General features: G+C 38.8%; 2 protein-coding genes across 3 annotated transcripts; both read right to left on the bottom strand.

Moving 5' to 3' along the window:
• Positions 1-11,560: 11,560 nt before the first annotated feature.
• On the bottom strand, positions 11,561-13,309 carry LOC126389676 (uncharacterized). Its single transcript, XM_050043450.1, has 3 exons — positions 13,252-13,309; positions 13,097-13,158; positions 11,561-12,992 (listed from the first exon to the last, which is right to left on the bottom strand). Exons 1-3 carry the CDS (start codon positions 13,299-13,301, stop codon positions 11,710-11,712), a joined length of 1,395 nt encoding a protein of 464 aa, XP_049899407.1. The 5' UTR covers positions 13,302-13,309; the 3' UTR covers positions 11,561-11,709.
• Positions 13,310-15,042: 1,733 nt separating this feature from the next.
• Positions 15,043-22,779, bottom strand: htatip2 (HIV-1 Tat interactive protein 2). Of its 2 annotated transcripts, XM_050043560.1 has the most exons (8): positions 22,706-22,779; positions 22,367-22,577; positions 20,874-21,063; positions 20,681-20,788; positions 19,799-19,936; positions 19,613-19,674; positions 16,640-16,879; positions 15,043-15,572 (listed from the first exon to the last, which is right to left on the bottom strand). In XM_050043560.1, the coding sequence occupies exons 2-7, from the start codon at positions 22,489-22,491 to the stop codon at positions 16,663-16,665; spliced, it is 840 nt and encodes a 279-aa protein (XP_049899517.1). In that variant the 5' UTR covers positions 22,492-22,577; positions 22,706-22,779; the 3' UTR covers positions 15,043-15,572; positions 16,640-16,662. The 2 variants fall into 2 exon arrangements, with proteins under 2 accessions (XP_049899517.1, XP_049899509.1); XM_050043552.1 differs by lacking the exon at positions 22,706-22,779 and having other exon boundaries at positions 22,367-22,695.
• Positions 22,780-23,204: the final 425 nt, after the last annotated feature.

The raw sequence follows: 23,204 nt of genomic DNA, 5'->3' as shown, positions 1-23,204 counted from the left end.
ACGATAATAAAGTCCCAATGTCCTCAAACAAGACAATGATAAAGTCCCAATGTCCTCAAACGAGATGATAATGAAGTCCTATATCCTTAAAAACGAGACGATAATAAAGTCCTAATGTCCTCAAATGAGACGATAATAAAGTCCCAGTGTTCTCAAACGAGATGATAATCAAGTGCCAACCCAGTGTTCTCAAACGAGATGATAATCAAGTGCCAATGTCCTCAAACAAGACGATAATAAAGTCCCAATGTCCTCAAACAAGACAATGATAAAGTCCCAATGTCCTCAAACGAGATGATAATGAAGTCCTATATCCTTAAAAACGAGACGATAATAAAGTCCTAATGTCCTCAAACGAGACCATAATAAAGTCCCAATGTCCTCAAACGAGACGATGATAAAGCCTATACTTCAGTGAGCTGATGAAAAATTTCCAGTGTCTTCGAGTACTTCCTAATTAACAGTGTCTTAGCTTGTTACTGTTGCTAAAATTGTACAAATGTGTTGCCATATGGAACTACAAACATTATTAATGTTTGTAGTTCTTGTAAATTAACTAGTTATATCCATAAAATGTGATCAAATTTTGGACCTTGTCCACTTTTGTGTCCGGATCGGCTGCAGACTGACTTGGCAGAGATGGCTGCCATCTTGTTTTTACATGGATTAGTGTATTGTGCTCTGACTACCACTAAATGGCACAAAAAAGCGTCCACAAACGAGGACAACAGGTCCACGACAAGTAGAATTAAGTATAAGGTCAAGTAAACCCAAAATGTGATGTCCTCATATGAGGACATGGTGTCTCAGGAGACTATGAATGTAAAACACACGAGGGCGTGACCAATATGACACATCCTCTGGCAGTAAGGGATATAAATGATTAAATAAATAAAACATGTATTGTTTTTTCCTCATATGAATGTTGTTTTTTTATTCATGAGTCATAACTATATTAAAATAAGATTTTAGAAGTGTATGCTAATTTTAACCTTTTCAAAAAAACCATTACAATCCATATCTTTTGTCAGGCAGAATGGGGCTGGCTTCTTTTCATTTTACACCATTTTCCATACCTCAGGAAACAGGGAAAAGCCTCAAAGCTGGGCAGCAGAGCAGGGTTGAATGCTCAGAGGACATATCAGCTGAGGAGAAGCCTAAGGAAGAAACTACTGATGCCCAGCACTCGTTTTAGATTGGAAGTGACACATAAACTAGAGCTCTATAGTCTTAGCTATTTAACATAGATCCAAGGCAGGGTACACAGAAATTATTTTCCATAAGCATAGGCACCATTCATATCCAGTTAAAAGCATGCCTAATACCCTTAATATTACATTTCTTAAAAGTGAATTTATTTTATAATGTAAATGTACTGTAAGTTACTGTAATTAAGTGTACTGTTTTGTGTAAAACATTGTCCTGATGTCCACTACAAGGGTCAATATAAACATTAATAAACAACATTTTTGAGGAAAAAAAATCTTAGTGATGTGTCTTCCATCCAAATAACTTAAATTATGATTAAAAAAATCAAGATATTCAAACTTTTTGTCCTCTGGGTCTCAGGAGGATCTGCATAGAAATCTAAAAATAGAGGGTCACTTTTATTTCTATTGTAAAATGCTAATGTTTAGAGACATTTTGTTTAAGAAAAAAAATTTTTTTTTTGAGAGTTGGGTTCAGCATCAGGTTCTATGGGGTGGGCCTATGGTTAACATACAGGACATTTTTATCTAGGTATAATTTTGAAGTAACCTGTAAGAAATATAGTTTTTGATGCCATTCCAAGAGGCACTGTAATGCTTCTTAGAAATGTTATTAGACCTACACCCAGATCTGTAACTTTCCCCAATGCAACTGACTCCTCAGAGGGAAAAATCTGTTTCTCGCCATGCACCCAAAAAAGCCATACATGCTCTATTTCAACAAGATGTTGTCTCTATTCTAAACTAAGCAGAAAAAGTAAGGAAATTTGTGTTTGTTGGATTATTTCTTTGTTGTAACAATGCTTCTTGGCAATAAATCTTATACCATCGGAAAGCCTGTTTATTTCCCTTTTAAATGGTGCCACATTGTAAGGAACATGCATTTGTGGGATGAGCAGAAGAGCTGAGTATGTGGGTTGCGCCCATGAGATATTTGCCAAATCTTCTCTGCCAATGCCAAACAGCTTTTTTATGGCTGTTGCTATTGACTGATTGTCAGCACCTGGGGGTACCAGAAGCTCAAAACAAGAGTCAATAGCAACAGCCATTGTTTGACATTGGCAAAGAAGATTTGCAAATTTTTCATTGGCGCAACCCACATACTCAGCTCTGCTGCTCATCCCACAAATGTATGTTCCTTACAAATGTGGCACCATTTAAAAGGGAAATAAACAGGCTTTCCAACAGTATAAGATTTATTGCCAAGAAGCATTGTTACAATAAAGAAATAATCTACCAAATACAAATTTCCTTACTTTTTGTGCTTAGTTTATATGTTGTGGCATATTGGAATTGGCCTGTTAATTATATATATAAGTTTGGATGCTTCCTCATGAATACCTGATTGTGAATAAGGTTAAGGAGGTGTCCCTCAAAATTATTTATAAATATTACCCTGCCAATCACTACATGCAAAAATACAACAAAGTCATAAACACAAACTGCTCTTTCTGTAATGACCAGTCTGAAACTGTTTTACGCCTTTTCAGGGATTGTTCTCACACCAAGAAACTCTGGAAGGACTTTTGAAGATTTCTAAAGACTTGACTTGACATGATTTTGGGAAAATGTGGTGTTTGGTTTCCTCAGGTTTCCAAAAAGAAGACATTTTTTTTTAGAATTAACTTGGTGATGATTCTGGTAAATGATTTTATCCATAAATATAAGTTTAGTTATAATAAACCTCATATTGGTGTTTTTCTGAAGGATGTTGAAAATTATATGAGACACACTTCTAATGATTTTCTTTGCAAAACTTAAGCGAAATAATTCAAAACCTGCAAAAAAAAAAAAAAAAAAAAAAAAAAAAAAGATGCATTACTCAAGTTCAACATTTATTAATTTTCTTTTTGCAATCAAAATGAAAGCTCCTGGAAGGTTTGGCTCAAATGGCAATCGGCAAATTGCGGCGCGGAACTGATGACGTCGGTATGTGAAACTACCCGGACGACAATAACGTGCGAACATGTGTAGCAACATAACACCCACGGGTCCACTGAACTATAACTGCAAATAACACAAAGCTTGTTTACATAGGCCTATTGTTTGTTTAATGCCGCTGTGAAGAAGCTACGGCATGACGGTGATGCGTTAATAATGCCCGAGGCTGCTTTAGCGGAAGTTTCTGTTTTATCGTCTATTTACTGCGGAGAAGCAGAGTTTCAGCTCCTCCAGCAGTCTGATGAGTTCACATTTCTCTGCACACATAGATAACGCTAGAAATTACAACAAACTGACCGTGTTAACATACAAGCTGAAGTCTCTGTCAGGAAGACACAGGAAAATGAGAGTTTGCAGCTCCAATATTTTAGTATATTTCCAAGTTTCCAAACAGGTCTATGTGAACATACCTTCTAAAAATGAGAGAGAAAAAGTTAATCTGTTTTATAGTGAGCAATGTTATATTTTCTCAATAAAGGTTCCCTGTTCAGAAACAAATAAAAGAGGACTAAGACTGTTTCAATCAGTCATCCTCTGCTTACAGTTGAAAGATTGAAAAAATTAAGTGAGTAGAAGAAGACATTTCAAAGCTTTATAAATTATCTGACTCTTGAAACCTTGTCCCAACAATCAGCAGCCATGGGCTCCTCTAAACAGCTGCCGAGCACTCTGAAAACTAAAATAACTGATGCCCACAAAGCAGGAGAAGACTATAAGAAGATAGCAAAGTGTTTTCAAGTAGCTGTTTCCTCAGTTTGTAATGTCATTAAGAAATGGCAGTTAACAGGAACTGTGGAGGTCAAGCTGAGGTCTGGAAGACCAAGAACACTTTTTGAGAGACAATCAAATCAAATCAAAACCGCCTGCAGGAAGATTTTTTTTTTTAAGATATTTTTTGGGGCATTTTGGCCTTTAATTGATAGGACAGACAAGCGTGAAAGGGGGAGAGAGAGAGGGAGTGACATGCAGCAAAGGGCCACAGGCTGGAGTCGAACCTGGGCCGCTGCGGCAACAGCCTTGTACACGGGGCGCCTGCTCTTCTACTAAGCCACTGACGCCCCAGACCTGCGGGAAGATTTATTAGACTCTGGAGTGGTGGTGCACTGTTCTACTGTGACACCTGTACAAATATGACCTTCATGGAAGAGTCATCAGAAGAAAACCTTTCCTGTGTCCTCACCACAAAATTCGGCATTAGAAGTTTGCAAAGGACCATCGAAACAAGCCTGATGCTTTTTGGAAACAAGTCTTGTGGACTGATGAAGTTAAAATAGAACTTTGAGGTATGTTTGGAGAAAAAAGGAACACCTGTCCAACTGTTAAACACGGGGGTGGATGGATCATGCTTTGGGCTTGTGCTGCAGCCAGTGGCACGGGGAACATGTCACAGGTAGAGGGAAGAATGGATTCAGATAAATTCCAGTCCACTCTGGAAGCAAACGTCACAGCATCTGTAAAAAAGCTGAAGATGAAGAGAGGACGGCTTCTACAACAGAACAATGATCCTAAAACTCAACTCCAAATCCACAATGAGGAAGGAGCAAGCTGAAGGTTTTGCCACGGCCCTCACAGTCCCCCTCATTAAAAATCTGTGAATAGATAGATAATGTAATTTCTGATTATATTTTTCCATTTCACTGAATTTTAAATAAACCCACCGTGATTAAACTGTACTGAGTGCATTTTTCAGTAACTACAGAACACTCTTGTGTAGTTAAATTTCAGATTCACCGTATGCCTCGTAATTTATCTAATAGGGAACTTTGGTGAATGTGTGTTTTTCAGTGTCATAATAAATGTTAGAAAAATACACCAGAAATCACAAACTGTAATATCTGTTGTTTTATTCTTCATAGTCAAATGTTCAAGGACGGCAACATTTGTTCTGTCATTTATGTTGTTGGTTAAAGCAAACATAGAAATAGTGTTGTAATTAATTACAAATCTAGCAAAGCCATCAGTGTGTTTCTGCATTATTACAATACTATACATGTTGGTTATTGTTTTAATTTAGACCAGATATGCACCATAAAAACCATCAGCAAACTCAGGACATGATCTTCATTAATACCTTTATTAAAATATGAAAAACCTTCAATTTCAAAATGTTATTACAACACCAGGATGATATATAAAAAATGTGATAAAAGGAGAGTAATGAAATAATGTGACAGCACAGTGACAGTGCAGCTGTGGATCAAGGAAAAGGTGAACTCAACTGTTACAAGACAAGTTTGCAAAATAAAAAGAGGTAGTTGAATTTCCAGTGTCACATACTGTAAACTTAGTAACAAGTATAAAATACAGTAAAAATGCTTGAGATAGCTCACAGTGCTTGGTGCAGCAGTGAGTAAAGGAAAAGGAATACATATATATTTTTACACCAATCAGCCAAAACTTTAAATCCACTGAAAGGCAAAGTGAATAACATTATGTTATTCACTTTGCCTTTCAGTGGATTTAAAGTTTTGGCTGATTACAGTGCAATGTTCTGCTGGAAAACCTCAGATCCTGGCATTCATGTGGAAGCTACTTGACCTGCTCCACCCATCTAAACACCATTGCAGAACAAGTGCACCTTTTCAAGGCAATAGCGCTCCCTAGTGGCAGTGCTAACCATACAACACACTTTCATTCATTCATTGTTAACACATCAATGGCATGTTACATATCATCTTGACATTGTGATAAAGCGGTCATCATAACAACTGATAAAATACCCCCAGTTTTGTGTCTTAAGGCCGACTGTTGTCCTCATTTTGACATTTGCATTTGATTTATTCAGCCAAAGATGGTAGCACAAATGGATAACTATAGTACCTCCTCTTGTAAGAGGCAAAAGCAAAATTGATAATATTTTATCATTACTGCATATCTTCATATAGCTACAATTACACAACTACTGTACATTCAAGGAGAGACGTTAAGAGGAAACAGTTGGTGTTACACCATCTTTGCTGGCTAGTACTGTAGCTGTGGCTGAGTTTTGTGAGGTGCCCAACACAGCTCTCTTTTCCCTGAAACTTTACATAAACTTAAATCTAACAGTTTGTGTTTTTTTTTTTTTTTACTGTGCCGTCACTTTACACGGTAAAAACAGGAGAATATTGTCTCCTTCATGGTTTTCCCATATATCAACCTTCCGCCCACAATCTTCTTCACTCATTTGGTCCTTTAACATCCAGTTTACCACTTTTATTTTCCCTTATTCCCGCTTTGTATCATGACAATTTGGGATCATTTCTACCATCGTGCCCTCAGGAATAAGATGGATAAAGCCAACTATAGATTGTACGTCCACTTTTCAAATGTCCATCACCACAGATGCATGAGAAGCAGAAGCAGGTTGGGAGAGACACCCGTTCCTCCTGCAGATCAAATGGTAAATTGAGGCAGTGCTGATCAAATATTAACCAAGATTCTGTTTTTCTATTGCCGTTTTTTTTTTGTATAAAATGTCTTCACAAAAGAATTTTGGTGCACTGTTTGGCTCTAATAGACCAAATCAATATGTTTATTTAAGATAACTTCCAGATAGAGAATCCTTGCATCACTTATATTAAAATCTAACTATTATTGGATGGTGCAAGTCTTCTACCAGCGGCAAATGACAACAGTGCCTTGAATGCAGAGCCCAGTGTTTGTAAAGAAGAGGAGGGTGTTTCTGACTATCTCTCATCAGTCTTCCACTCATGTACAATTCTACTTTTCTTTTAGTGCACATGGCGCTGATTAGTACTGTAGTTATCATCAAATACAAACAAAAGAATATGCCACAGAAATCTACTTGTTTTTGAACATTTTAAAATGTATTAAACCTTGCATCATAATTTGGACTTTTTTTGCGTGTATAAAGGCTTCATGTATATATAGCCTGCGTTTTCCACTACAGAGTAGGATCTCACATCTGCTTGGCACTGAAACATTAACACAATTTCAGCTGTATATTCTATTTTCCAAATGTAAAAGGATTAGTTCCATTAATCATTTGGGTTGTAATGCGTACCGAACTGAAAGCCTCGTACCGAACAATTCAATCCAAACACATGTATTGTTACACCCCTACAATACAGCATTCATTTCAACACCATATGTTGTGAACACACAATGAATATCAGAAGTGTGCTGTTGTTACATGTCAGTGCTTTGCCTTATGATGAATCTTTATATAAAATGTAAGCAACATTAATAAACCCTGAAAAAGGGAACAATTCATACAAACGTAAACATGTTGTGTGAAGTGAATGATATGCCCTTTTTTACAGTCATCAAAAAACACATGCAAAACATTCCTTGATTTTCTTTTTTTGATGTTAATTTTATTTATCTTAAATTGGGCGAACCGGAGTTCCCGGAGAAAACCCAACATACGCCATTGCTGTCTGCCACCAAAAAATGAGGAAAACTCTGATGATTCTGTTCCTACTCCAGGGCTGTGCATGAGAATAACTTTGCATCTCCTCAAAGGGTGGCCTGTTCAACAATGGCAAGAAGTACAAATATACTTTCTAGTAGGAACCAGCCATATAAAACTTGAATCATTTGCCGTGCTATGGCAAAAATAACTGCACGGGCCCAGAAGGAAAAAAAAGAGGCAATTCTGGCTTGGGTGAAAACAGATGTTAAAACATCTCTAATCACTCCAAAATTCGTTGTGCTTGATCGTGCCATGGACAGAAAAGGTCTGATACCTCATCTCGCCATGGACAGAAAACATCTCATGCTTGATCTTGCAATAGACAAAAAAGGTGGCATTCCCGATCTTGCCATGGACAAAACAGAAGCCTTTCTCAATCGCGCCACGGACAAAAGAGGGGTAATTCTGGATTTTTCCATGGACCGAAAAAGTGTTATTTATGATTGTACCATGGAATTTAAATACCCGATTATTGGATTGGCCTTCCACATAAAAGGTGCGACCCGCCAATGTGCCATGGAATACAAAGGGGCAACCGTTGACCTTGCCTTGGATTAAGAGGCTGTAACGGGGTGACACTATTGTCTGAGCCATGGTGAAAACAGATGTGAAAACATCACGAATCATGACCCCAAAATCCACAATTATTTTTCGTGCCATGAACAAAAAAGCTTTGATTCTTTCTCGTGCCATGTACAAAAAAGCTGTGATTCTTTCCCGTGTCGCAGATATAAAGGGTACAATCCTTGGCTGTGCCATGGACGCAACAGCCGCACTGGTCCTGGCCGAAAAATCTGCTAATCTTGTTTGGATCGTGGAAAAGACTGTGTCAGACATCAGATGGCCCAGGCCTGAGGTCTGAACATCAGCATTTTGCAACATCTCGACTTGACTGACGCCTCCAGTCTCGTCTGATTGAGATGTTGGTAAAACATCATCCACTAGGATTATTTCAGGTTCTGCTGGGTTATCAACTGAAATGTGGCCAAGATGCTCCAGCGCAGACCTGATGAGTCCACCAGCAGTTTTGTGGACCCAAGTAGCCACAACGAAGCCTAAAAGAAAGACCGGCATGTTGGCTGATGAGTTGAAAGGAGAAATTCAATATTTCTCCTCGTATCTCTCCTCAAGACTGGGTCTATTTATAAACTTTCGTTGATGTAACGTGACATCACAAAGACAACGAATGAGCGTGACGCCACGCCCCCCCACCCCCGCCCCTTTCATGGGATCGCAGCATTGTGGGAGCGGCACCGCCATTTTGGAAGGATGGAGGAGGTCATCATCAGAAAGTATAAGTAAGTGTGAAAAACAAATGGCGATATACAGAGAAGCACTTGACAGAGGCAAATGAGCGGAATATTAAAAATTTTAAGTTATTTACCGGTGTTGTTCAGGTTTTAATGACAATATTTCTACATGTATACAGCGCATTACTAATACTCGTCTCAACCGCCTGTTTCCGGTTGGCTCTGTGCGTTGTCATGGAGACGTTGTACACAAACCTCAAAAAAACTGAAGCTGCAAATACTGAGAACAAATGGTGAAACTAAGCAGTGCTGGTAACATATGAACCAAGACTCTGTTACTGTGTTGCCTGTTTCTCACCTCAAATGTTTTCAGATACATATTTTAGCTTACGTTAACTATGATTCAAGAGTTTGAGCTTATTACCAGCCGGCCGCCATGTTGTTTTCTGTGGACTCTTCTTTTTGTTCTTCCTTTCATTGTTGTTGTTGATGATGATGTTGTTGTGGTTCTTCTTCTTCTTCTGTTGCTGCTGCTGCTGCTGCTGCTGATGATGCTGCTTCTTCTTCGAGTTAAATGGCGGTTGGAAAACCAGCTTTCAGGTGCATTACTGACACCTACTGGACTGGAGTGTGGAGCCCAGATCCCAGTTGGAGCCCAGTGTGTCACAAGACACTAAACAACAACCAGGGTGGCCACATGACCAGGCATAACATAAAGTTCCACAATAAAAAAGATCTTATAATGATAGATACAATGTTCTCCATCTTAGTTCCCATGCATTTCATATAAGTATTGGAAAAATATCTTTATTAAAGAGCCAGCACAACTTGTTACCTTCAGATAACCAAAACAAATTGAGTTATTCAAGTAAACATTTATAAAGAAATTATTCCTCAAAACACTACATGAGGCAGTGGAACACAAAATTAAATTCATCCTCAGCAAACAACAAAAATACCTTCATATCTGCCTACCCAGTGGTGTAGTGGTGGGTATACGCAGGTATATATTAGCCAAAAAGCCATTGTAATATATAGGAGAGTATGCCCACTTCCTCCTCTGTAACCTACCCATCTACCCAGTAGTACACCTACCTCATCAACTACCACTACACCACTGTGCCCTCCTCAGTTGCCAGTGGTAAGGTACCAGTTCTTAGCTGAGAACAAAGGGATATCTGCCCTCTTTGTACATTTAATTTGACGTAAGGTTCAATGTCGTAATCCTCTTTGATTTGAACATAGTTTCTGCGCTTAGGCCTATTCCAAATCTCAGCCTTCCATTGTTTCTTATGGATCCTCAGTAGTTTTTGTCTGATCCTTCTCATGTTACACTGCAAATTATTGCATGAAATAAAATGTAAATCAGAAAGAAAAAATATTTCAGAAGCCTCTCTTGACCAAAGGGAACTGTGTGCTCTGTCCCAGTTATAAATCATCCTATTTTAGCCAATCACTGGGCCCCATGCAGCAACATTCTCTTACATTTCTCCTAGATTTTTTTTTCTCAATTTTACTGTTTAGAGAAAAAATAAGAGAAGTCAAATCTGCTCTTACACAGGTGTGCTGAATAATGAAGTAACCTATGAGCATAGGTTCTATCCCTAAACACGATATAAGGGCAAGTGCTGTGATGTAATACTCTTGACGCATGCCCAAGAATTGGAGCAATGCCACTTTTTCATCTGTTGGAAGAAAAATAAGTTTTGCAGAAGTAAAACCCACTTAGTGTTAAATAAACTTAAACAAAGGTAACATGAATTTCCAATGTTTTCCTGGTGTTACAGATACATGAAAAAGAAGCAGAAATGACAAAACCTTTGTAATTCTGTGTACACTGTCAGCAGCAGTGGTGGAGGAAGTATTCAGATCTTTTACTTAAGTGAAATACCACCCTGTTAAAATTCTGAGTTACTAGTAAAAGTCCTGTGTTGGAAATATTACTTAAGTATTAAAAGCAAAAGTACTCAAAGCAGAGAAATTGTCATCAATTTTAATCAGAATAATTCCAGTAATTCAAAGGAAAAAAGCAGCAAGTCCTCACATTTGAGACGCTGGAACCATTAAATGTATTTGCTTGGAAAATAATTTAAACAATTGTCAAAATTGCAAGTCTTAAGTACAGACAAGTACAGCGCTTGAGTGGGATCAATGGAACTAGTGCAGTGGTGTTTCTTTGGCTCACAATTTAATAATCCAAAACATCATAATCTAAATTTGATTGTATGATATTCATGTATTTTTTTATGTCCCTCAAATTTAAAACTTGTGTTTCCTTGCTCTGGACAAAAATTTAGTGTACTGTGAAAACAAGACGTTTTCTCTTCTCTTGGCGTGAGTGCTCTCGACCACTCGGAAACATTTTCTTTTACCTGAGAGAAAAGCTTTAACCTGCAAACTAACCTCTGATCAACTCTGATTTGTGGTGTACCTACAATAGCAAAACTATTCTGTAAAGAGAAAACAAAGGAACAAAAATTAGCGAAGGTTTTAAATGTTCTTTTATTCACAGTGAGACCCTTTCTGGAAAAATGTAGATCTCCCAGTCGGTTTAAAATCTGAAGGGGGGGAACATAAAGTTAGTTACTTCATAAATAGTACGACTATCAACTTTCACGTTCACATTCTTGCAAATAGAAATAACAAATTTGGATAAGACGCCAAAAAAGCTTCAGTTGACCACAAAAGGTGTACCTTCTTGCTGCCCCCCATGTTGATGTTTGTGCAGCATCTGGCAGGTCAATTTAAACTCCAATTTACTGGATTAATGATGTCTAGAAATCTTGAGATCCTTTCTCTATCTGCTGGTTGCAGCTTTGGAGGAGAAACTGCAAGTGTTTTGTTCAAAGGAAGATCCAACTTCTGCTGAACTCTCAGACTGGCCGTCATGGTTCTATGCTTGAGGCTTGAGTTCTTCATCTCGGCCCGTTGTTTGCAGAGGTGAAGCAGACTTGGTGCTCCAGTTTCCAGTAACTGAAGGAACAATTGATGAAGTTGTACCCGTGGAGTTTAAACGAGGAGTAAGGGTTGTCTGAGTGGGAGTCGTTTCACTGTATGGTGAGTGGTTGTGAGCAGCATCATTTGTAGGATGTCTTTGGAAAGGTTTGAATTTGCCTTGGATAGGAACTTGCGCTCTGTCTGGTGTTGGAGGATGCCAGCTGCTGGGCTGGCTTCCTCCGAAGTTGTAATTTCGCTGCCTTTCACCTGATGCTGGAACCCCGGGACCAAACCCTAGTTTTGTTGAATCATGGCTGTAAATGCCAGGATTGTGTTTTACAGGTGGATGCCCTGATTCCAAGAACTTTCTACCTGCTGTAGAACTAGCTTGGGGCCTTGTTTTGTCAAAGGCAGGCTTGAGGTGGCGGACATGGGTGTATCCTCTTGCTTCAGACATCACGTCGCTGCTATAGACCCTGGGACGCCATATCTGTGAGTCAACTTTTCCTGCTGAGTTGCTGTCAGGAGAATATCCCTTTATGACGGAGTCTGTCTCCTTGTCTATGGGTTTGAAAACATTTCGTAGCAAGTTTGTTCTCCCATGATTAAAGCTTTTGGGGAAAACATAAGCAGAGCGATGTCCACCAACCTCAGGCCTGGGTATGTGATGCAACTCTTGCAGATTTGTGTTGGGTCTGGAGGGGTTTACGTGAATCGTCTGACTTGCTTTACTGCTGTGTGAGAAGATGGGGACCCTTCTGTTGTTGGGTCGTAAGCCTACTGGAGGTTTGTCTACCTCAACAGATGACAACCTTCTTGTTGACTCAGTTCCTGCATGATAAATATGGGGTGGGACGTGAACTGGAGGAGTCTTTTTGCCATCGGGGAAAGCAAATGCTTTGTTTCCAGAGCGGCTGTGCACCACATTACTTCGTCTTTGAGTAACTGAGGCTGAGCTGAAGCCAGGTTGGAAGTGGTTAACTTGGCTTTTTGGAACATTGCTTCTTTGTATTTCAGGCATAACAGGATATTGGCTTTGGATCTGTGATGATCTAGAAGCAGTGCTGTGGTCTTCTTGTGCAGGGTAAATGTTGCCTTGTATCCCTCTGTCCACGCTTGATATCTTGTAACCAGCTGCAGGGATTCTGACAATAGGTGGTTCACTCCATCTTTTATCGTCTCTGTTGTCATTGTGGACTCCCCTTGGGGCCTGTCCTGCGTGGACATGTTGGACATGACCTATTGAAACAAAACACACAGACGGAGACTGTACAGGTCTGTCTATACAACAGTCATCTTCAGGTGTGTTAAAAGTTAATCTCTGTTAAAATAGCATGCAATACCTCTCTGGGTAATCTCACAATTTATATCACCAACCAGCAGCCAAAAACAAAGCACAAACAGCCTGCAGAGTAAAGGACAACACAGGTTAGGACCATAAGTTTACAAAGTATTCAAATAGCTAAAATGAAAAGTGACATTAAACAGGACACTTTACCTCAAACAATGTGTAGCGCTCATTGCTAAGCTTTTTTCCTGCAGCACCATACCCAAAACTAACTCATGCTCAACCTGTTGAAACAGGGAACACAGACCCAGACACCTGTTTCTACACTCTAGCAGTGAGAGGCAGATCCACTCAGCTGTTCCTCATTGTGGACTAATTGCTGCATGGCCCTGAGGGCAACACCCAAGGCTGCAGGAGGAAGAGAAAGCTGTGTGTTCCCCTCAAATACGTCAGTTTGAGGTAAATTATTTTGCTTAGTATCACTTTTGAGAGTTAAATTAAGGTGTTTTCTGTGTTTTAATGAAATGTGCAGTGTATATGCAGTATATGTGTGGAAGGAAGGAAGAATCTGTTGATGTGTGCAGGCAAACATTTGTATATATTGGATTAAAAAAAAGAGTATGGACCTGCAGACTGTCAGCAGTTAATTCTTAACATTTTATATCTGTTTTACTGTGTGAAACAACTTTATTTAAAGCTAAAGCACTGACTGTCTTGCTACAAAGATTGCTTTAGATCAGGGGTGTCAAACATATGGCCCAGGGGCCAGAACCGGCCCACCAAAGGGTCCGATCCGGTCCACTAGATGACTTAACACACCTAAGGTTTCAGGAGCAATTTCAACAGTGAGCAGATATCCCATGTAAAATACTGCCTCAGAGGCTTCTCCACTCTCACCAGAATTCACTTCTCTTAAACAACAATCAATACTTTATATGGTTATATTTAAAGATATTGAACATTGTGCAAAATATTGTCAACCAGCAGCTTCACTACAAAATAATCTGTATCAGACTTTTATCTTAAAACAATATGGGTGTAACCCTGCTGCTGTGGCACTGACAAAACTTCAGATTATAAATGGTTTGTATGGCAGCAGATGACTTAACCTGCTTCTGTATTAGCTTCCACTTTAGTGGAAAATTATGAAGAAAAGTCACATGTAATGACAGTGAGTAGTAGACTGACTAAATGAGAAAAAAACTGAGACATACTGTTGATTTTACACATTTTTTTCTTAGGATATTGTTCACTGTTCATCATTTGTTTTGTAAATGGATGAATGTTTCCAGAATGAACTTCTTTATGCTAAAACAGGGAAATGATATCCTTTATTCATAACTTAGTGTTTTACCCCAGTTTCTTTATGAACGTCTTTGTTTGCCAGCAGGCCTCTTTCACAGCAGATATTTTGACTGGTCATAGTGGGAAAATTACACTGATGGCTCCATTAGTGTCCCAGTAAGGTGTGGTAGTAAGTCAGAAACGGCTGTATGTAATTGAGCCAACATTTATTTTATAATTTATAATAAATTATACCTGTGCTTTTTCTACATGTCAAAATGTCCTCTGTTAAAGAGTTCTATCAGAGATGAGCATCATGTTATTAAAAGTATCACCCCAGACAGCATGTTTTCATGAGCATGTGTATGTTTTTATATGTTTTGTTTTTGTTTTTAATTCATTCAGAATTTAAAAAACAAAGCACCAGCAGGTTAATCAACACAAATGACTATTTCTGTAATCTTAAAGCAGATTAAATGTACAGATATGAATTCTAATCTAGTCTCTTGGAAAACCTGTTTGAGACCCTACAGAAAAAAATGCCACTGTGTAGGTCACCTTCTGCGAGGTAGCATCTCAAGAGTTCAAGACTCATTTGGCTATTGGGACTTAAACATAAAATGGAACCTCAGGTTTCTGGAGGAGAAGGAGTCTGTATCATACAAGTATTTAGAGACCAATGACGTAACCACATTCAGTCACAAGGGGGCGCTGCCAGACAGAGAGAGAAGGCAACTTTATTTGAATCATCTCTCAAACACAAAGGCAGTTTGAAGTGCTTCACTTTGAGCAATGAGAGCAACCAAAACAAGAATCTGCATGTTGCCTGCATGAATTCATAAATGACCTGTGATGTAGCAAAGATATTGTGTATATGCATGCAATATACCAAATGGTGCACAGATGCAGTATAGCTCAGATACAGACATCAGATATTAATAATATTGATAGTCATGATCAGAACATTTTTCTAAATCAAACACAGTTAAATATTGATAATAACTTAATGAAAACATGTAAAAGACATTCTGAATTTTTAATCTGATGCAGGATGAACGTCAGCATTTACTTTAAGGCAGTTGGTCAGTGTGTTGTCTCAGAGCACAAATGGCACACATGATAAAGCCTGGCAGTTGTTCCCTGATGAAAATATTAAATTTTATTCAAGACAAAAAAAACAAAACAATATAATTCCATGATGAAATATTTTGCTTATGTTGTCGTCTCCGTACAGCTGCTGAAATGACCTGAGAAGAGAAAATAAAAAAATGTGAAAAACAGTGAATTTAACCAAAGTCCAAAGAATTACTGTAAAACTTGGTGTATAAGTCGCACTTTTTACCCCCCTTTTTTTTCATCTAAAAAGTTGGGTGCGGGTTATAGACCGGTGCGACCTATAGACCAAGGTAAATGCTGACATAGGTAATTTGACCCACAAGATGGCGCTACGTAGTAATTTAAACTCATTCGTTTTTGGGATTTGAGTAAGCATGTATAGTTACAGCCCACACTGTAATAAGGTACTGTAATGCTGTCTTCTTAAAAAAGAAAAAAGAAGTTTAACGTTAATTTAAACTCATTTTATGGCTCAGATGTTGTTATACCGTAATTTTATTTCCTGAAGAGGCTGTTTAGAAAATTGCAATCTGAAAAGTAACCAAAGCTGCTTAAGAGGTTATTGTGTTTTGAATGTGTTTCAAATTTAAAAATAAAGGGAAACAGTGTAGGAATAACTTGTATAACGTTTTTATTAACAAATAGTAATATAAAACCTTGTTTTCCCTGTTTGAGACCTTAAAAAATAGACTGTGACTTATATGCCAATGCGACTTATATTCTGACTTTTACGGTAACTTAAGCAAAAGAAATCTAACTACTTGATTTATATTTTCTTTCCAGACTTCATTGTTTAAATCTTTACCACAGCTGTAAGAGGACTCTGCCAAAACTTGAATATTAATCATGAATTATTACCTTAAGATGAAAGCTAAAGCCTTTGTTGTGGATATATAAATTAAGTGATCATCTTAGCAGAATTTTCTTTATCTGACTCGGGAACAAAACTGGACAGAACTTTAAAACTCCTTAAACCAGAGTCCCAAATATTTACCGACCAGCAATCTTATGAATAGATTTGTTATGCAGAACAAATAAATCTACCTCCTAATTATTAATTATGCTTATTTGTTCTGTTTGTGTGTAATCTCAGAGTGCACACTGCCATTTAAATCTCTGAAGTTTACAGGACTACAGCATTACCCCACATGTGTCAGTCCCATGTCAGGAACCACTGCTTGTTATGTGTTTTTCTCACCTCAGTGTATTTCCTGCTCTCCTTTATTTCCCTGCACTCTTCCCCAGAGTGGCGATGGCATTGTTCTCCAGGATCTCCGTCTTCTTCTCAGGCTGTAACAGAGTGTTTGACACCATCGCTTTTGCCACCGCCTGGATTGGGATGGACATGGACGTAGAACACACAGAGGAAAGGGCACTGAAGAATTTCCTGGCCATAAACTCAGCAGGCCGGCTCTCCACTCGATCTACCAATAAAACTCTGTTGGAGGCAAACACAAAAGGTATTGATGATTTAGAGACAGTATTTGGGTAGCATCGGGTTATTTAATCATAAACTTCATACAGCAGATTTGACCTAATTTTCTTCTCTCCACTGTGGCGATTGACAACATTGATTTTCAATATGTCAGGCAGAATGACTTTAGTAGAGTGGGACAATCAAGTCTGATCAATAATTTGTATGATGTAAAAGTATGCGATCAAATATTTCTTATGTTCTGTACCACAGTGACTTTGTTATAATCTTGTATTTGGTAAAAATGTAACTTTCCTATCACACTATAATGCTTCAGCCATGACTTTGAACAACGGTAACATGGTGTCACAGAAGCCGAGTTTTGGAAACCTGTCAAACTTCAAAATCAGCAGCAAGGCAATAGAAACAAACTCGATCACAGTCCCAGAAACATTAGAAAAGCGTAATGTTTGCACTCTTCTTCTCTAGTGTTTATCAACCAAGACAGCTTAAACCCATGAATGAATCTGAGCATCAGCCAAGATATTGTTTTGTTCTACTCAGCATTATGAATCAGCTGCTATCAGGTGTCATTATCCATCCCCATATTCCCACAGTCCAATGTGTTTTGATGTCATTTACACAAAACTTAAAATGTAACTGCAGTTCAGCTGGATGAGGATGCTTATTTTCAGGTATATCTGTGCAAATATTTGGTATTAGCCAAGTTAAAAGTATGCGATTAAGATACAATGATTCCCTATACACAGAACTTGTGTTGTACAGAATGTATTCATGTATCAGGGTTCCCACTCTTTTCTAGAGATAATTTTCCAGGACATTTTCAGTGATGATCTACCTCAGTGTTTCTTAAAAGGGGATACGAGTACCCCCAGTGGTACTTTGGAGTACTGCAGGGGGTACATTAATTTTTTCTTCTTCTTTTTAAAACTGTCAGTCATGCATAATAAGCTCAAATAAAAAATATAAGTTTGATAAACCAAATTTTGTATTAAATATTGCTACTTTCAGTGCATTTGTTAACTGCTGTAAACTGTCAACTATGGCAACAAATGCAACCAGGTTTATATTTACATTTGTTAAATGTGTTTCTGCCAAACAATGTTTTGTGCTGGTCGGGGGGTACATAACTGAAAACATATTTCAGAGGGGGTATATAGCTGATAAAGTTTGACAGAATTGTGCAATACCCTAATTTGTTTCTCTATGTGGAAGTCTGATTCAAAAGATGTGCAGTCTATGGATAAAATGTACAGGTGTAGAAATTCTGACAATTTGATTATAGAAATACAATAAAATTATATAAAGCTTAACAGCTTAACAGCCAGCAGTGATATGCACATTTGAAGGATAATGTAACTTATATTATTCTAAGTTTCAGCCACTGAAATTATAATGTCATCCAACCTGTATCGGCTACCACATGACATGACATGACTTGGGCGTGTGTTTAATGTGTTTCCACTAGTGATATGGCCCTGAAATAATATCCCAATATATCAGGGTATTTTTGCAATAACCTTATTCTTGACGGTAGGACAAATTATTTAAAAAATGTAATTATTAATTTAAGAAAATAGAACTGCAACAAAATAAGTGATATAGTTTCACAGTTTGCCTTCAAATATTCAGTAAAAACTAAACAAAAATGCATTTCTTTAGTTTGTGAACAACAGCAGTAACTCAGAGTGAGATTCAGATTCTGTATAAAACAATAATAGATCAACAACAATCTTCCACAAATTACACATTTAAACAGCTCCCAAATACAAAAAATGTCCCCTGGGATCTATATATATATAAATCAACAGGTGATTTCCTTCTTTTAGTAAAATCCTAAATGGTTGAGTTGTTTTTTTTCCACCTGGACCTTTATGCTCTGCCATTTCTCCTCTAATCCTCACGCTGTAACCTGTGACAGGCTGTTATGATACCACAACTATCACACGTTCACATATATGTAGGTTTTTTGTCGAGCTGCGAGCGTCACGTAGGTTTACATTACCAAATGTTTATGACAGATGGTGAGAGAGGAGAGGGAGAGACGCTGTGCTGCTGCCAGAGGAGCCGCTGAATGAGTTCCCTCTGAGCTGTAAGTCACTAAAAGAGTCTGAGAAGTCCGGGGCTGTTCATAAAACATTCAGGACGCCCGAGTTTATTCCACACTACTGAAGCTGCTCCTCTTTTTGGAACCATCATAGAGTTGGTAATAATTTCATTTTCAGCCATGGTTGTTGTTGCCGTGGGTAACAGTATGACGTCAATATGTCAACAGGTCCAAATATCACTAATATCATGATATGAATTTTTCATGAAATTAAAAATTATATCGGTATTATTGTGAACGAGATGATGTGGCACACCCTAAGTTTTCACCAAGAGCAGCCTATTCATGATACTCTCTTCCATTAACTACCATTAACTACCATTTGACTATTAATAGGATCCTGAACATGACGTAGCCCTTTTTAGATGGGAGTGTTATCCATGGTAGGGATCCCCAATAGATACCAAACCAGTTCATTCTCAACTAAAGGGAAATAGGAGAATGTTCCAGGACATTTTACTCTCTCTTATTAATCATGTATTTTCCATGACTGGAAAATCAGTCAACTGTTTTCCAGGACACGTGGGAACCCTGCTGCATGTACATTTTAGTTTAATAACAATTGTTCTTGTCTCGTATGATAAATATGTCTCATAAAATGATTGAATTAAGTAAATGAGATCCCTCACCCCGGTCTGTAAATGGCGCATCTGTCAAAACCCAGTGCCTCAATCTCTGCCTCCACTTGTCCCTGGAAGAAAATCCATTTCATGTTTATCTTTCAGTGATTATCCAAAATCATTATGGAATAATAAGTATAATAAATAAATAAGATTTCAGTAAATGGTGAGCGGTATAGGAAGGAAATAAGATACCTTGACTTTGAGGTAGAGAAAACTGCTGTTTTTATCAGCTCCTCTGGAGGACTCCAGGTGGAACTGTGTGCAGCCTCCTGCTTTGGCAAGCTCAGCTGATTTTAGAACATAGTCATGATCAACGCGGATAAATCCATCCTGAAATAAGAGAAAGAAGTAGCAGAAATAAAAATGCATTTTAACAACATTTTGACGACACTGACTGCCACGGCTTACCTGTAGTTGACTAAATGTAAAAATATATCTATTTTAATATTACAGCGAGTATAGTAGCTATTTAGAGTAAAGAATTAACAAAACATGTGACATATTGCCCCCTCTAGTTTCAGTTGGGCACTACTGCTGGCACATGGCAAAGAAACTGCTGATCTATTGCTTAGGTGGCACGGTGGTACAGTGGTTAGTATTCTTGCCTCACAGCAAGAGGGTTCCTGGTTTGAACCCAGGGTGGGGGAGCCCTTCTGTGCAGAGTTTGTGAACCCAGGGTGGGGGAGCCCTTCTGTGCAGAGTTTGCATCTTCTCCCCATGTCAGTGCAGGTTTTCTGCAGGTACTCCAGCTTCCTCCCACAGTCCAAAGACATGCAGGTTAACTGGTGACTCTAAATTGTCCGTAGGTGTGAATGTGAGTGTGAATGATTGTCTGTCTCTATGTGTCAGCCCTGTGATAGTCTGGTGACCTGTCCAGGGTGAACCCTGCCTCTCACCTAATGTCAGCTGGGATAGGCTCCAGCCCCCCCGCAACCCCCAACAGGATAAGCGGTTACGGAAAATGAATGAGTGAATGCTTAGGACTAACAACCTCATCAAATCTGTATTTTGGTAATTCTGCGCTAAAGTACAACCAGTAAAGAACCCATGTTGGATTTATAAAGTTAAACTTACAGTCCCTGCTTTCGCTTTAGTTGTTCCCAGACAACAGTAGCCAACATCATGGCCTTGGAACGCAGCAGCGTAATCATCAAGCTTCTCAAAGTCCACCACCTCTTGAACCTGGAGGCATGGAAAACACAGTGGTAAGCAACATGTCACCTTCAACGTGATGGGAGCCAACTGACTGGAGAATCAACCCACTAACCAGGTTTTCATATGCTTTGTCCTCAAAGGTGAGCTGCCTCCTTCCGACGAGAGTGATCTTGGAGAAGATGTTGCGCTCCAGCAGCTCTTTAAGCAGCACCTTGCCCGTTTCCCCAGACGCACCGAGGATGAAGCAGCTTTTATTTTGTTGCCTGAAGTTTTCCTCCAGCGTCTTCATGTCCTCAGCCATGCTGTGAGCAGAAACAGATAACAGCATGCGTGAGTGCAGGTAATGCTAAAATCACACAAAGGTATTTTATGCAGACAGTTGGTGCGAATGTGAAACGTGCTGAACAAACATTATTTACTATCTTGGCATAAGGTATGTTTTTACATACTTATTTGGGCGGTAAATGGGAAATGAATTGTGCAGTCAAATACACTGACTGACACAGTATAGTTTAATGCTATCATCAGGCTGAAACTAGTTCGGTGTTAGGACAGAGGGAAGTCGACTCTGCAGTGAGTTAGACTCTTGTCAACCTTGGTGGATGGTATTAATTGAGTGTATATAACATAAAAAACTGCAATTTATGACATATGTGTAAATATGTATAATTCAGAATCAGAATGCAGTCCTAGTGTTGTTTTACAAGGTGAGTTTTCCAAAAAGAAACGCACGTGTTTCTTAAAGGGGTTTGGTTTGATGGTGGCTCTCTGGATACACATGGGGACCCAAGGAGGAACGCTGAAAAAGCTGACAGCTTACACTGCAAAGCATTGCTGAATATACATAAATCTCCTGCTAATAAACCTTGATGTTGACATATAAAACTGGTAGAGCTGGAAGCCGAATAAAGGCATACTTAACCGCAGTTGAAACTGGTCTAACAGGTCTAATTAGCTAATAAATCAGGATCAGACATATATGTGTCTCTGCATGCCAGGTCTGAAAGTGCTTAGTCACTGTTTGACACAACTGTTGACATGGAGAGGCAATGCTTGATAAGTGCACCTAACGTGTAAAGCTTTTGAGCTCCCAAGACTTTCCTGTGGATGAGGACATGTCATATGTGTGGATAGGATTTAAAACGACTGAGAAAGCGTCCACATTTGTGTTTTTGCTCAAGACTTAATGAGGTAAAATAACATTATAGCGGTGAGACAGAGTGCTGAGGCATAACATTCAAAACTGTGGAAGTCCTGTTGCTTAAATGGGCACATTATCTGAAATAAGACAAATAAATCTATGTTTTAATGTGTGAAATGTGTGTGAGAGGTGACAGGTGTGGAAGCAACAAGGGTTAAAGGCATACATGTAAGAGCAGAGAGGCTGACAAACTTTATCTGCAGCATTAACATTCACACAGATATCTCTCTGACGTTTACAGGTGTGGGAAAACTGTAGCTCACATTTAAACATTACATATATTCGCATTTAGCTGCCGTTACAGTCAATGTATGTTTGTGGTGTTACAGCAGCTACATTAACGGTTGTATGTGTGCCGTGTGCAGCTATCAGAGAAGCAAACAGAGACCTCCGCTGAGCGTTACCTGGCGTATTTAACCGGAACTGGGTCGTCGAAATAATTCAGAACCACTGCAATGACAACGATTAAGACAGTCAAGATCCCGGTGGCTTTTCCTAGGGCGGTGACCAGTAGTTTCATAACAGACATCGCCAGGAGCGACGATTAAATTGCTGGAACACTTCCTGGTTGCTTCATTTTAGCGGACGGTGCTGTGTGTCTGCTCCGTTGATAGGCTGACGGGAAAGATAGAAATAATCGTCACCGTCAGTGATCGACGGGAATATTCACAGCAATACTGTAAACTGTATAATGTATTTATTAGGTATGATATTATAATAAACTGGACAGAAAGGGAGAGAACCTTGAACCTCTGCGAGCCTCGTTCTCATCCTCATGTCCCACCATGGACAATGCTGTACGGACTGCGCATGCGCACTTGAATATGAAAGCTCAGTTCAAAAAACAAGCATGGGTGCACATTAAAATATACTTTTAAAAACATGATGCTCATCTCTGACACAACCTTTTGACAGGAGACATTTTGATGTGTAGAAAAAGCTCAGGTATAAATTATTACAATCAATAAAATGATGGCCGTTTCTGACTTACTACCACACTTTACTGGGACACTAATGGAGCCATCAGTGTAATTTTCCCACTATGACCAGTCAAGATATCTGCTGTGGAAAAGGCCTGCCGCTTAAGAAAGATGTTCATAAATGATGTTCAGAAATTGGGGTAAAATACTTATGTTTATAGTTATGAATAAAGTGTCAACCATTAAGGATATCATCAATTTCCTTATAAAAGGATGATAACCATGGGTAGGGTAGACAAATGCACAGTCGCACAACTGCAAC

Source organism: Epinephelus moara, chromosome 1 (assembly GCF_006386435.1).
Source record: "Epinephelus moara isolate mb chromosome 1, YSFRI_EMoa_1.0, whole genome shotgun sequence".
Taxonomy (NCBI): Eukaryota; Metazoa; Chordata; class Actinopteri; order Perciformes; family Serranidae; genus Epinephelus; species Epinephelus moara.
The sequence above is the reverse complement of the archived record's forward strand: the minus strand, read 5'-3'. Positions and strand labels throughout refer to the sequence as shown.

Excerpts from the sequence above, each read along its gene's own strand:
- LOC126389676 (XM_050043450.1), bottom strand. The coding sequence starts at position 13,301 with ATGGTGCTGCAGGAAAAAAGCTTAGCAATGAGCGCTACACATTGTTTG. Across the intron at positions 13,159-13,251 it reads AGCGCTACACATTGTTTGAG|GCTGTTTGTGCTTTGTTTTT; the intron begins GTAAAGTGTCCT and ends TTTACTCTGCAG. Across the intron at positions 12,993-13,096 it reads TTGTGAGATTACCCAGAGAG|GTCATGTCCAACATGTCCAC; the intron begins GTATTGCATGCT and ends TTGTTTCAATAG.
- htatip2 (XM_050043560.1), bottom strand. The coding sequence starts at position 22,491 with ATGTCTGTTATGAAACTACTGGTCACCGCCCTAGGAAAAGCCACCGGG. Across the intron at positions 20,789-20,873 it reads ACAAAGCATATGAAAACCTG|GTTCAAGAGGTGGTGGACTT; the intron begins GTTAGTGGGTTG and ends CCATGCCTCCAG. Across the intron at positions 16,880-19,612 it reads TGCGCCATTTACAGACCGGG|AGTTTTATTGGTAGATCGAG; the intron begins GTGAGGGATCTC and ends TGCCTCCAACAG.